The 15,388-nt window shown below is 45.0% G+C and overlaps 1 protein-coding gene across 2 annotated transcripts in view; it reads right to left on the reverse strand.

Moving 5' to 3' along the window:
* LOC111958909 (protein argonaute-3) overlaps positions 1-15,388 on the reverse strand; it is a 35,788-nt gene that overhangs the window by 11,004 nt on the left and 9,396 nt on the right. Inside the window, exons 2-12 of one of the 2 annotated variants that reach the window (XM_023980250.2) lie at positions 11,958-12,129; positions 11,595-11,715; positions 11,219-11,427; positions 10,404-10,540; positions 8,775-8,909; positions 8,551-8,638; positions 7,855-8,002; positions 7,558-7,677; positions 4,566-4,688; positions 1,082-1,215; positions 400-584 (exon numbers count right to left, since the gene is read on the reverse strand). In XM_023980250.2, coding sequence (XP_023836018.1) covers positions 400-584; positions 1,082-1,215; positions 4,566-4,688; positions 7,558-7,677; positions 7,855-8,002; positions 8,551-8,638; positions 8,775-8,909; positions 10,404-10,540; positions 11,219-11,427; positions 11,595-11,715; positions 11,958-12,129 — 1,572 coding nt within the window. Of the gene's footprint in view, positions 1-399; positions 585-1,081; positions 1,216-4,544; positions 4,689-7,557; positions 7,678-7,854; positions 8,003-8,550; positions 8,639-8,774; positions 8,910-10,403; positions 10,541-11,218; positions 11,428-11,594; positions 11,716-11,957; positions 12,130-15,388 lie in introns of both variants that reach the window. The other variant, XM_023980249.2, reaches the window with a different exon arrangement.

Raw genomic sequence — 15,388 nt, forward strand, 5'->3', positions numbered from 1 at the left:
CATTTTCATGGAATGGTCTGCCTATCCATGTGAGATATGCAGACTCGGTCTCGACCTTTAAGTCTTTATTGAAGAGTCATCTCTTCAGTAGGTCCTATGATTGAGTGTCGTCTGGCCCAGGAGTGTGAAGGTGAACGCAAAGAGTCTACCTCGGCACAGCCAGAAGAGGACTGGCCACCCCTCACAGCCTGGTCCCTCTAGGTTTCTTCCTAGGTTCCAGCCTTTCTAGGGAGTTTTTCCCTAGCCACCGTGCTTCTACACCTGCGCTGTTTGGGGTATTAGGCTGGGTTTCTGTTCAGCACTTTGTGACATCAGCTGAAGTAAGAAGGGCTTTATGAATAAATTTGATTGATTCCAATGAACATCATGTGAATATGTATGTCTACGGGTGCCGCCTACCGTAGACGGGAGTCTTTCCGGGCAGGATGACGATGATGAGCTGCAGTCCAGAGTAGGTGTTCTTCAGGTGCCTGAACATGGGCTCCACACTGTCGGCTCCCTGGGCGTATTTACAGAAACACGGCTGGCCCTGGATGGGCATCCCAGCATCCTTGGAGATCTTACGCAGCTGGTCTGTGAAACCCCTATAGAAGGAGGTGGGTAATGGATGGAGGAATTAAGGAGGGAAAGAGGAATGAGGGAGGGGGAGGAGGGAAAAAAGGAAGGTTGTAAAGACCAAATATAATCTGGTTGGTTAGGGAGTGGTTTAGTAATGTCATCCTTGAGAGTGGCTGTGTAAATTCTAACAAGGTTGTATCGGAGGCGTAGAGGACAAACTAATTACACAAGGATCACTTTCTTATCTGGAAGGCCACCTCCAACAACACATCCGTAGCAGGGAGGGATTCCTTTCCATATATCCCTGTGGCTATGTGAGAAGCTGCTTAATGAATAGGGGGGTTATGTTTATTAGGGACCAAATGGAAGAAAATGTACTGAAACAGGGCGGGACTAACTGGACCAATAAGAAACGCTCATTTTTGTTTTCCGTTAAACATTTTGCCACGGTGTGCCCTAACGAGCATAACCCAGTTGTACACATAGTAAGTGGGTGAAACAGATAAGACTGGTTGGTTCTTACTTGAGGATCTCCTCGCGACACTGCCTCTGTGTGGCGAAACATGCGATGGCCCACATCTTGATCTCTACTCCCGTGTGGAACTGTTTGCCCCTCATGTCCCACACCCCGTGACTTGGGGTGGCCACTGTCCGGTTCTGAAATCACAGTGTAGTACGGTTGATCTGCTGCGTGTACACACACACACTTTTGCGCAAACACACACTTGTTTTTCTATCCTTGTGGGGAACTAAAAATGTATTTCCATTAAAAATCCTATTTTCCCTAACCCTAATTGTAAGCCGAAACAGCATAAAATAGCATTTGTCATCATGGGGATGTGGGAAATGTCCCCATTGGGGACATTTGGAGATTTCAGGTCCCTACGAGGATAGAAAAAAGTGCACAGTAACCACATACACCCAATGGAGTAGGACATGCAGACACTTCAGAAAGTCATGCAGGCACACATGTAGAAATGACACAAAATTGCATGTAGACACCAACACTTTATGGGTACATAGTCCAATTTAAAAACACACACACATATAGACTGAAAGACAGGTGCTGTGTTTTAAAATGTCCCCCCCCCCCAAAACTGCTTCAAAATGTCCTGAAAATGTTGTACGAATATTTGAGCATTTCAACAATGAAAGTGGCAAAAATATACTGCTCCTAACCTTTACATTAACCCTTTAAGTCAAGGCACCACAGGCTGAAATTACATTTTTTTTGCATCTATATATTTGGGTCTTTAATATTAGTACTTTCAAAGAGTAAACAAATGTCCAAAACTATGTACACATATTTTATTTTGTTTGTCTAATCATCATACTAACATCAAAATGTCATGAATTTTAACCACATTCAAAAATGGACATCATTTCAAAGCTCACTACATGTAATTAACTCTAAATCATTTAAAAGGCCATTACAAACTACAGTGCCTTCGGAAAGTATTCAGACCCCTTGACTTTACCACTTTGTTACGTTATAGCCTTATTCTAAAATGTATACATTTAAAAACAAATCCTCAGCAATCGACACAATAGCCCATAATGACAAAACAGGTTTTAGACATTTTTGCTAATGTATTAAAAATAACAGAAATACTTTATTTGCATAAGTATTCAGCTCCTTTGCTATGAGACTCGAAATTGAGCTCAGGTGCATCATGCTTCCATTGATCATCCTTGAGATGTTTCAACAACTTGGAGTCCAGTCCACCTGTGGTAAATTCAATTGATTGGACATGATTTGGAAAGGCACATACCTGTCTATATAAAAAGTCCCACAGTTGACAGTGCTTGTCAGAGAAAAAAAACAAGCCATGAGGTCAAAGGAATTGTCCGTAGAGCTTCAAGATAGGATTGTGTCGAGGCACAGATCTGGGGAAGGGTACCAAACTATTTCTGCAACATTGAAGGTCCTCAAGAACACAGTGGCCTCCATTTTTTTAAATGGAAGATGTTCGCAAACACCAAGACACTTCCTAGAGCTGGCCACCTGGCCAAAGTGAGCAATCGGGGGAGAAAGGCCTTGGTCAGGGAGGTGACCAAGAACCTGATGGTCACTGACAGAGCTCCAGAGTTCCTCTGTGGAGATGGGAGAACCATCCAGAAAGACAACCATCTCAACCATACAGCATTCCACCAAATCAGGCCTTTATGGTTGAGTGGCCAGACGGAAGCCACTCCTCAGTAAAAGGCACATGACAGCCCGCTTGGCGTTTGCCAAAAGGCACCTAAAGACACTCAGACCATGATAAACAAGATTATCTGGTCTGATGAAACCAAGATTGAACTCTTTGGACAGAATGCCAAGCATCACGTCTGGAGGAAGCCTGGCACTATCCGTACGGTGAAGGCAGCATCATGCTGTGGGGTTCTTGTTCAGCGGCAAGGACTACGAGACTAGCCAGGATCGAGGGATAGATGAACGGAGCAAAGTACAAAGAGATCCTTGATGAAAGCACTCGAGCAGGTTCAGGACCTCAGACTGGGGCGAAGGTTCACCTTCCAACAGGACAACGACCCTAAGCACACAGCCAAGAGAACGCAGGAGTGGCATCAGGACTCTGAATGTCCTTGAGTGGCCCAGCCAAAGGCCGAACATGAACCCGATCGAACATCTCTGGAGACCTGAAAATATCTGTGCAGCAACGCTCCCCATCCAACCTGACAGAGCTTGAGAGGATCTGCAGAGAAGAATGGGAGAAACTCCCCAAATACAGATGTGCCAAGCTTTTAGCGTCATACCCAAGTAGACTCGAGGCTGTAATAACTGCCAAAGGTGCTTCAACAAGGTACTTAGTAAAGGGTCTGAATACTTATGTAAATGTGATTTAAAAAAATATATATAAATTTGCAAAAAATTCTAAAAACCAGTTTTCCTTTTGTCACTATGGGGTAGTGTGTGTAGATGGTTTTTCCTCAAACAAATGAAAACATTTTAGTATAAGGCTGTAACGTACAAAATGTGGAAAAGGTCATGGGGTCTGAACACTTTCCGAAGGCAGTGTATACGTAGTAACTTCATTTGAAGAGATCGTGATTAGGTCTCAATAGGTGTTTTGCGATTGGTAAGGTAAATTCATTGTACTTCACTTTAATGGCCATTTATTTCCTGAAAGTCAGACTCTTCCAACACGCCAACTCATTTCCCAGCTTCAGAATCATCTGCATTCTCCAAATTTAGCCTTCACAAAATTTGTTTATATAGTTAAAAATCTGAATTTGATAAAATTTTATTTGAAAATATGCACCAAATATGCTGTTTACGTACATGGTTTAGTAACTTACAGACAAGGTAGAAATATGAAAACAAGTCAGGTCCTGGAGTGTCTTAACAAAATGAAACCAGAATGTTTTGGCTGACCTCATCCAGAAAAACGGATTTATTGGAGTTCTCCTTGGGCAGTCCTAATCACTTTAAAATGTTTGAATGCAAAACTGGGTCTGGGATTAAGGCTTAAAATTTGATTTGACTGTTTTCAGTAAAATCCCACTAATGTGTCATCTACTCTCACAAACCACAAAAAGTGAAATTGCAAACCAAAGTGAGTGAGCTACAATTTTTCTTTACAAAATTAAAAGCATAAACACCACAAAAGGAAGCTAAATGGAGTCATAGCATATTATGTCATCACGATCTGTACTATGCATTCTCAATAAAAGCAGAAATGAGAAATGCTGTAGCCGTGTTAGCATTGAGCAAAGACTACTAGCTTATATTAATCCACACAGACAAGCCTGTATTCAAAGTGTCCTAGAGTAGGCGTGCCGAACTAGGATCAATTTTGTCTTTGAAATCACTATGAAGAAGAGGGGGACCTGATCCTAGATCAGCACACCTACTCCTAGACGATTCACAGAGGGGAAAGACAAACGTATCAAATCAAACCAAAGCAAGGGGGTTAGTTCCCTCATATAGCAAGGGTAGGTAGCGTGTCAAACAGAGTATGGAGCGTGATTTAAAGGAAGGGTACCATAAAGTGCTCTGTGCTCACCCTGCCGCCGTATTGCAGCATGGGGGCGGGCAGCACGCGCCCAGTCACGTGGGCCATCTCGTCGCGCACCTTGAACTGGAACTCCTGCACAAAGGGGTCAGCCTCGTAGTTGGCACTACGCACCTGCAGGGGTCACACACACAGAGAGACAGAGAAAGGGGTGTTTAGGGTGGTGAGGTAAGTTGGTATCCAGAAGGTAGTGTCATATTCACAATGCACTAAAACAGAAGAAAAAACAAACTACTCCTATTAGAAACACTCAACTTGTCCAAAAATAAAAACACATTCATTTGGTACGGAATGCCCTAATGAATATGACCCAGGTTTGAGGAGGTTTTGATGGTGAGACAACTCACAAGTTTGTAGATTGTTTTTAGTTCACATTTTCCCCAGAATTCTATCACACGCAACATCCTGAAATAACCTTAGACATCTTTAAAACATTGTCAAACTTCCCCCTCGGTTTGTCCAATCCTTCGGCATATTTCACAGTTATTCCACCCACACTATAATTCAGTTACTATTCACTGACGCTTCTCTGCATCTAAATTAGAAGTTTGTCTCTGGCAGTGTACTATCAGCCAGAGGTATGTTTTAATCCCAGGTGGGAGATCGGAAGTCCATTTAATAAGGTGACCGAAGCAGAGCCTGAATGAAATGCCATCTGATGGAGTCTAATGGCAGCGGTGTTAGCCTCTCTCATCCTCCAGAAAACACCATGGCCAGGCAGTGTGCTGGTGACAACTAGCCAACAATACCATCTCCGACCTGGCCTTTCACTGACCTCAATTAAAACTGACCTGGGCCCGTATTCATTAAGCGTCTCAGAGTAGGAGTGCCGATCTAAGATCAGTTTAGCCTTTTAGATCATAAAGAACAAGACAGGGGACCTGATCCTAGATTAGCTCTCCTACTCTGAGACGTTTCGGCAAACCGTACCAACACATCCTCCAAAACACCGGTTGAGGGCATTACCAACATATTCAAATAATGATTGACATTTTCATGACCTTTCTTTAGATCAACTTATTCATACCATTTCATCCTTTCACAAGATATAGTCCCGACAAAAATCTATGGTTGCTACCCAACCCGGCTGGTCATTCGTTCTATCGGTTCGGTGGCCAGCCACCCAGTCGCTAAGTCTTTTTGTTCTAAATCTATGGACGCAACCCAGTCGTTTGTTCTAAATGTTCCGTTGCCATGATGGCTGGCCACATTTTTATCCCTTGCTAGCTAGCCAGCCAACTTTGGCTAACACAGTCACGTCAAACAGTGTAGCCAAAATACAGCAAACCAGCTGCATTATGTTTTTCTATTGACATTTCCTCATATACAGTACCAGTCAAATGTTTGGACACACCTACTCATTCAAGGGTTTTTCTGTATTTGACTATTTTCTACATTGTAGAATAATAGTGAAGACATCAAAACTATGAAATAACACATGTAGTCAACACATGTAGGAATCATGTAGTAACCAAAAAAAGTGTTAAATTATTCAAAATATATTTTATATTTGATTCTTCAATGCAGCCACCATTTTCCTTGATGACAATTTCGCACATTCTTGGCATTCTCTCAAACAGCTTCATGAGGTAGTCACCTGGAATGCATTTATAATTGACAGGTGTGCCTTTTAAAAAGAATGTGGAATTTCTTTCCTTTTTAATGCGTTTGAGCCAATCAGTTGTGACAAGGTAGGGGTGGTATACAGAAGATAGCCCTATTTGGTAAAAGACCAAGTTCATATTATGGCAAGAACAGTTCAAATAAGCAAAGAGAAACGACAGTCCGTCATTACTTTAAGACATGAAGGTCAGTCAATCCAGAAAATGTTTTTGGTCTGATGAGTCCAAATTTGAGATTTTTGGTTCCAACCGCCGTGTCTTTGTGAGACGCAGAGTAGGTGAAAGGATTATCTCCACATGTGTGGTTCCCATCGTGAAGCATGGAGGAGGTGTGATGGTGCGTTGCTGGTGACAATGATTTATTTAGAATTCACAGCACACTTAACCAGCATGCATACCACAGCATTCTGAAACGATACACCATCCCATCTGGTTTGCGCTTAGTGGGACTATCATTTGTTTTTCAACAGGACAATGCCCCAACACACCTCTAGGCTGTGTAACGGCTATTTGACCAAGGAGGAGAGTGATGGAGTGCTGCAACAGATTACCTGGCCTCCACAAATCACACCGACCTCAAAACAATTGAGATGGTTTGGGATAAGTTGGCTGCTTTTCCTTCACTCTGCAGTCCAACAAATGCTCAGCATATGTGGGAACTCCTTCAAGACTGTTGGAAAAGCATTGCAGGTGACTACCTCATGAAGCTGGTTGAGAGAATGCCAATAGTGTGCAAAGCTGTCAAAGGCAAAGGGTGGCTACTTTGAAGAATCTCAAACATATTTTGATTTGTTTAACACTTGTGGTTACTACATGATTCCATATCATGAAGAAAATAGTAAAAATAAAGAAAAACCCTTGAATGAGTAGGTGTCCAAACTTTTGACTGGTACTGTGTGCGCACACACGCACACGATGCTGATTAATGATTTCGACTGGCTGAGAGAAGTTGCCAGCCTGTCTGTCTCACCCACCCCGATAGCATTCATTACCATTGTACAACTGGAAATCGAATTTCAATATTGAAACAATGTTGCAAATGTCAGACAGCAAGGTTATTGAAAATCTTCGCTGTTGAAAACTAAACGCTAGTCTAAAAGAAAATGGGAGATAATGTCTAGATGCTTTTTACAGTGAAGATCTAGTATATAAATTGCCTGGCTGAACTGACAAGACCGTGGATTGCGCAGTCAGATGGAACAGAGTCAATAGGCATTTCAACTTCATAGATTTAGCCGGTTTTAACTTGTGGAATAGACACCGTCTGGAATGGGGTTAACCAATCAGCATCCAGGATTAGACCGACACGTTGTATAAAAGTAAATAAGATTTCATGCTACCAGGCGGCGCCACTGACTCACCAGCCGGCTGATCTCCTCCTGTCTGTCAGGTGCAGAGCGAGCCGTGGCTTTGATCATAGTGGACGTCTGATTATCTGTCAGTTTCTTGATGCAGCGCTGCCCTGCTACTATGTTACACACCTGCAGGGACACAGCACCAAAGCATTGAGTATATTGCAAAGCATTTTATTCACACTATTTGGCCAAACTGAAGCCACGCTAAAAAGGACAATGTGAAAAGACAATATCCGAGCCATCACAGTACGGTTTGGGTCGGCCCTATAGTGTGAATCAGGCAAAGAAATGAATATTTCTCACCTCCAGGGGCAGGTAGGTGTGTTTCTGCTCCTGACCAACCTGGAGGCAGGGCAGGTGGGGATATTTGAGCTGCAGGCTGTACTTCTCTCTGAAGTACTGGGCCACCGTGCGTTCCACCGTTTGACCATTCTCCAGCTGCAGAGGGAACCTGACCACAACAGGTAGATGGAACGGCAAGCATTAAGAACAACCTTTACTAACATTGAAAGGGGCGGCTGTGCAAGAGGGGCTAGTCTGGGTCTACGTAGACTAAGGTTATCAAAATGTGAATTAAAGTGGTCTTCAATTTCTAGTTAAGATCAATACAGTGAAGATACAGAAACGGCCTCACAAATCCTTCTCAAATGTTGAGCATCAGTAGATGCTGGAAAGCAAAGCAGCAGCAGCAGTAGATAAACAGCTGCATGTAATAGCATATTAGCCAACGATGACTAACACCCATTAACCTCGAGACAAGGATCTGACTCAGACATTTTGTGGTTCTGGTGAATTCTTGTGAACAGGTCATCCTACATTCAAGTGCACGCTCCTCTCCCATCCCGCCCCACACAAACCCCAGGCTCCATGTGCATCTCCCAGTCTCTCTCTGTCCTCTCCTAGTCCCACCACACCCCACTCTCTCCTTAGTTCCACTCCACCCAACCTCATCTACTTCTAGTCCCACCCCACCGTCCCTCTGGGGCTCTCTTGACTCACGTTTGATGGCTGGCGGGCCGCCGAGTTACGTTGCAAACGCGGTACTTCCTCCGCATGGTTCCACAGTGTGTCACCTCTACCTTCAGACCTGGACAGGACAGTGGCAGCTTTTAGGACCTCCGGGACGTGGGAATGACACAAATGTGTGTACAGAGGCACGCCCAAAAGCCTAGTTTACATCCTCTTTCACGCACACAGACAAACGCACGCACAAAATACACTACCTTTGATTTCTTTGGTGAACTTGACCCGGTGGGAGTCTGTGAGAGGTCGGGGCTGCTCGTCTATGTTGTGGATGTCCAGGACCTCACACATGAACTGGATCACAGGCTGGGCTTTATAGAAGGCCGTGGCAGAAACTGCAGGACAGACAGGGCCATCAAACACTCGATCACACTCACTCAGAATTACCAATCACTGGCAATACCTGCCAAAACCGAGAGTAATCTCCCTAACTCTTTACTGTAGATGCAAAATGTGAATTGATCTTGGTCTGCCAAATACATCACACCAGAAGCAGCCATTTGTCATTCATCATAATTCTTTTGCTATTTAGGCCTATATCTCAAATCAAACCAAGTACAGCAGCTCAAGGCCTGTAGCCAGGGACACCACTAAGTACCTCAGGGTAGGGACACGCCAACACGGCTCTCAAACATGATATAAAACCTAGGAGGAACATCCAACATCCCTCTGGCTTTATGTGCCGTTAGCTGAAGGCCCTAATGCTTTCTCCACCTGAATGGAGAGATGAGAAGAGAGGAAACAGATGCTGCACTGACACTGTGCTGACTTCACAGTGACGTCAGGGCCACGTCTGACAGCGACGCTGACGACCGGAGCATACATGCGATTAGAAATGATGGGGAGTGCAGGTCACGGTCACTCTCCCCAGAGACAGTAGGGTTCTTATCCCCATAAACAGGAAATTACATCAGCAATTTCATGTTTGTTTTGATGCCTGTTTGCGATAGTGCTGATACATTACTCTTGGGAGAGTGAAAATGAAAGGGTTTTAAATAGAGCACATTTTTGTTTGTTGCTTATATACCGGTACATTTTCTCAGTGTTGCTATATYTTCAGCTAGGATGTGTGTGTGTGTGATTATATACATGTCCCCTGGTGAGATATAAAAACAGATCATTGGTKCCTWTTTGCTTTCGYGCTCTTTTAGAGCCTATTCTCCTCATTCCTTGAACACACAATAACTAATGAAAAAGAATCATTTGCAGACAGCTGGACTTTTCTGCCCTTTGGTGGCGAATGGGGGAGGGGCTAGAGGAAGCAAAATRATTTGCGAGAGAGGGAGAGCGGGAAAACCGCCTGAGWGAGAGAGGCCCGAAGACAGAGAGAACAGTCAGGCACTCCMCARAACAAAAGCAGCCCACCAAAAATAGCTCCCAAACACACAGGGCCCTTCAGATCCCTGTGCCTCCGTCTCCACAGCAACAGCCTAGGCAGTTTCCACAAAGCAAGAGCCACCCCCCCCCAAAATCCACTTTCTACAAAGCCTACGGCCAGCCCACCCACCTATAACCAGAACCCTCTTTCTAAACCACCCTGTTGCCAGCATGCGGCACAACACCCACAATGGAGTCCTCCCATATTAGGTAGAAGTTGCCTCAAACACCGATACAGGTTCAGGGCCTRCATTCATAAAGCGTCTCAGAGTAGGAGTGATGATCTAACACCAGTTTAGCCCTTTAGATCACATTGAATAAGATTACATGGACAGGGGGACTTGATCCTAGATCAGAACTCCTACTCTGATCCATATGGCCCCAGATTTTTTTTTATCCGCCTAAATGGTTAAGGTTAGGATTGGTTGCAACGTGATGTGCGCCGTCCTCACCGTCAATATTGAGCATCATCTTCCACATGGCGGGACGTACAGACTGGTGGAAACCAAACCACACCTCTCTCCCCCCTCCCAGAGGATGGTCGTAGCCCTCTGGGGCTGAGAAGAAGGAGCGACCCACCGGGGTGTACCTGGAGAGGGGGAGGAGAGAAGAGCGACAAAATAAGGAGAGAGAATAGAAAGGGGACAGACAGATAAGAGAATGGGGAAATTAGTATCCACAACCTGGACCAGGATCTTGGTCAACGGCAGTCTGACAACAAGCTATTTTTCCAGTTGACACTGAACATCAACGAAACGAGAGGGTTTTTGCTTTTGAGTGAAGGAGTGGAGGAGGCTCTGAGTGAAGTCAGGTATGACGGCATAGGACTGACTATACATCTGGTTTCCTGCCGAATTATCGTCATGCCGTAAAAACAACCACACTTGTTTTGCAAGAGCTTACATTCACGCGTTTCATTTCCAATGTGGCACTAAGCAGAAGAAGTGAGTCGTCACTGAAATTCAGTACTTGATTTGTAATTTTAGGAAATTATCTTGGAATAAAAAAATCTGTCTCTCGCACCAGCAAATGAAATGTATTATTATTTATTAGGCCTACATCTCCAGTAAATAAATCTGCCTCAAAAGTCAAATTAACATGTAGCAGAGTTGCGTCGTTTGCTTTTAAAATCAGTTCACTGAGGTTTCCAGGAATAAATGCTCAACTTTTCAGAAATACATGCAACCTGTTGATCAAATAATTAACCCAATCACAAAGTTATAACATTCCCCATTATGACCACTTGGGCGGCGACTGTCCAACTCACTTCATGGAGGGCAGGTGTCGCAGCACTACATCCACAGCGTGTACTGGGTTGGTGCTGATGGGCTTGTCCAGCTCCAGGGGCTCAGGCACGCTGCGGCCCGTTAGCACCTCGTGCAGCATGTGCCAGCTCACCAGGGACACAAACTTGATCGAGACCTTAAAGGGCCGGTCCTTGCCCCCCTCACCTGGTAGAGTGACGTCCAGATCCACCTGTGTGTGTGCGTTAACAGATCAAGAAGTGTGGGAGCGTGAGAGAGAGTGTGTGTGTGTTTTCAGTCTTACTCTCGTAGGAGCGCCAGCTAGTAGGTTTAACTGTGTGTGTGTGTGTGTGTGTGTGTGTGTGTGTGTGGCTGGGTGGCAGTCGACATCCATCTTACCCCTGCGGTTGCCACAGGCAGCGGGTTGGCTGTGTACAAGCTCCTCTTCCCATCGTAGACTGGCCGACGATCCCCAAAGATGGTAACCTTGAAGTGCTGCACCATGGAGTCCACCACCTCCCTACAGAACACAAGACCAAAACAAGTTAACCTCTTTTTAGACTTGTCCAATGGTCTGCAACTTGTGGCTCTGGTAGCACATGCGGCTCTTTAACTGCCCATATGTGGCTCTATAATTACTATTCAAAGTAATAATAAATCAAATATAATAGAAGTAGAATACACACATTAAATTACCTCTAGTCAACTTCAACCACGTGAACCATTTTGAGATCCTAGCGAAAGGCATTATTCTAGGCGTACCTGTTGACGCGGCGCGGGCACTTCTCGGGCTTGATGTCCACCTCATAGAGGTAGACGTCTATCTTTGGGATATCCACCTGGAAGCAGTTGGCCAGCAGCTTGATGGGCTTTCCCATGGTGCCATAGCCAGGCCGCCGCGGCACAGTGAACAGGGGCTGGGCTCCAATGGCTCCTATAGATGGAAGGGGGGGGGGGGTGGAAATAGAGAACAATCATTCAACTTCAATTACAACAGACCAGCTCTTTGAGGAAAAGGCTTAGATTAGTAAATTGCTAAAAATCGGCTTTGAGGTGGCCACTTTTTTAAACTAAAAAGTTAGGTATAACTGGGGCGGCAGGTAGCCTAGTGGTTAGAGYGTTGGGCCAGTAACYAAAAGGTTGCTGRWTCGAATCCCTSAGCTGACAAGGTAAAAATCTGTCGTTTTGCCCCTGAACAAGGCAGTTAACCCACTGTTCCTAGGCCGTCATTGTAAATAAGAATTTGTTCTTAACTGACTTGCCTAGGTAAATAAAAACACATGTAAAGTCACTTGTTACCTGTGTGTCAAGAAGATAGAGAWACCGGCTGAAAGAATCTACTGGAAGGAACCACTTTAGAAAGTACAGAGACAGCGAGGAATGCTATGGGGGGGTAATACAAAAGGTTTGGTTCCACTATAAAAAAAAATTAAACCCAACAGAAACAAACACACAGACGTGTGTACGCGTGTGTACACAGCGGTACGTAACACACATTGCCACCCCCAGACACAGGATGTCGAGTTATTTTAAAAACAGCCCGATGTGCCACACTCATCCCAGTGCCATCTCGTGGCCTGCCCATCAACATCAGGAGCAGCTGATGTGAAGGGGGAAAGAAACCCGCCTTTTGAAGCTTTGTGCTGGTTTAGCCAGACATTTGCTATGACGTTATTCAGCTGGCCTATGTGAGCAGCTTAAGTATTGCGCAACACTCAGTCTAACAACTGAGTTCAGATGAGGGGAGTCAGTATATTGTTTTTCCATCCTAAACCATACTGAACAAAAATATAAAAACGCAACATGTAAAGTGTTGGTCTCATGTTTCATGAGCTGAAATAAAAAAAGACACCAGAAATGTTCCAGGCACACAAAAACCTGATTTCACAAATTTGCTTACATTCCTGTTAGTGAGCATTTCTCTTTTGCCAAAATAATCCATCCACCTAACAGATGTGGTATATCAAGAAGTTGATTAAAACAGCATGATCATTACACAGGTGGACCTTGTGCTGGGGGACAATAACAGGCCACTCTATAATGTACAGTTGCGTCACAACACAAATCCACAGATGTCTCAAGTTGAGGTAGCGGACAATTAGCATGCTGACTGCAGGAATATCCACCAGAGCAGTTGCCAGATAATTGAACGTTAATTTCTCTACCATAAGCCGCCTCCAACATAGTTTTAGAGAATTTGGCAGTACGTCCAACCAGCCTCATAATTGCAGACCAAGTGTAACCACGCCAGCCCAGGACCTCCACATCCAGCTTCATCACCTGCGTGAGCGTCTGAAACCAGCCACCCGGACAGCTGATGAAACAGAGGGGTATTTCTGTCTGTAATAAAGCMCTTTTTGTGGGGAAAAATTCAGATGGACTGGGCAGGAGTGTGAAATCCATAGATTAGGGCCTAATGAATTGATTTCAAATAACTGATTTCCTTAAATGAACTGTAATTGTTGCATGTTGCGTTCATATTTTTGTTCAGTATACACATCCTCATCACCGCTATTCAACACTTCCATCTCCATCTCTCAACTCAAGAAGTCAGGCAGAAAGTAAACCATGGGAGTTTCCCCTCAGCCTCTCTCTGGTACTCTCCACCACCAAAACCAAACTGCCCCAATGTGTCATTGATCAATGAGTGTCAGTGGTATGAATGATTCACCTCCTATTGAGTCATGATGGGCATACATGAGTGGGTGTCAGTTCATTCAGAGCCCCAGCGCAGGGGGGGATAAAAACAATAACAGAACCCTTTCTCAGGTGCTGCCAGCTCATGGGATTGGTGCATGAGTGAAGATGTTTGTTTAGGGCTGTMTTTTCAGAAGCTGGAGCGTTCATGGTTCTCTCCCCTTCCGTTTCTCTCGTCTGGTGGACCTTGAGGGGTAGGTACAGGGGTGACGGATGCAGGTTGGGTGTAGGCTAAGGCTAGACCTTGGTGGGTCACGATGACAGCAGAGAAAGGGGGATCGATAGAGAGAGACGTCTGGAATTCCAGCCGTAACTGTCCCATGGACACACACCAGCCCTTTGTGATGGAAATTATCCAGGGGGCCGGTGGTAGACTAGTGCAGGTCTCAGACAGAGAGACACACACGGGTTTACACATACCGCCACACAAACATTGCTTTTCCTGTGCTGCGGTGGGGGTGAGTAAGCCAAGGAGAAGGAGAGGGAGGTGTAGGATGGCTGGGGGAGTGGGCAGGGATGGCTGGTATTCCTCTCATGCACTCATACTGTAGAACTAGCCTCCACACTGCATGAGTCACTGGGCCAACGCAGAGCGAGARAAACACAGGAGGAGGAGCGTCCTGCCTCTGGACAATGTGCCAGGCATTCTAAAAAATGTAAAACGACACTTTCCTCCTAGTCCTGATGTTCTTTTGTACACACCCTCCCCCCCCTTCTGACAAGATCTTGCGCGCACACACACACGCTCTCTCACGCACACATACATGTCCTGCTGACGTGTGTGTGTGTGTGTATGTGTAAGCATTTCATATTAAGGTCTCCACCTGTTGTATTCGGTGTGTGTGACAAATACAATTTGATGCCGTCTTACACGCACACACACACACACACACACACACACACACACACACAGGTGCCTTCTGACACGCCCTTAACGAAACACGCAAGCAAGCTCGAACAACCACACACAGGAAAGCAGCTGCAACGTCATCATCCCACCACGCAGCGAGCGAAACACAAAGAAACACCAAGGCCACAGAGAGAAAAGGATAACACACACCGGTTCAGAAATTCAGAACACTGAAAAAAAAACAAAAAGGCAGAAACGACTCAACATTTCCACGCTTCCGGATATTAAACCTAACCCTCCTGGCTATTTCTCCTTCAGACTTTCAAAGAAATGGATTCAAAACACACTTGTGTGCAGAACTAAACTAGATGGCAAAAAGCCTTGTCGCAAAATCCCTTCCAAGGCATGCTAGCATATTTTCTCTGTCACTGATAATTCAGAATGCTTCTCAAGCACACACACGGCCTAGCATCTCAATTCTTCCCCCCCCCGTCTAAACTATTTGAGCCCCTTGCAGACAAAACAAGTACAAGCACACCCCTGGGAACTGTAGAGTGAGGGGAACGTTGTGGAGGGATGCGGCTGTCAGGGGCCAGGGAGTTACGTAGAGGGGGGAGCTGACTACTCTAGTCTGAGGTTTCTCTGA

Source organism: Salvelinus sp. IW2-2015, linkage group LG35 (genome assembly GCF_002910315.2).
Source record: "Salvelinus sp. IW2-2015 linkage group LG35, ASM291031v2, whole genome shotgun sequence".
In the NCBI taxonomy this organism is placed as follows: domain Eukaryota; kingdom Metazoa; phylum Chordata; class Actinopteri; order Salmoniformes; family Salmonidae; genus Salvelinus; species Salvelinus sp. IW2-2015.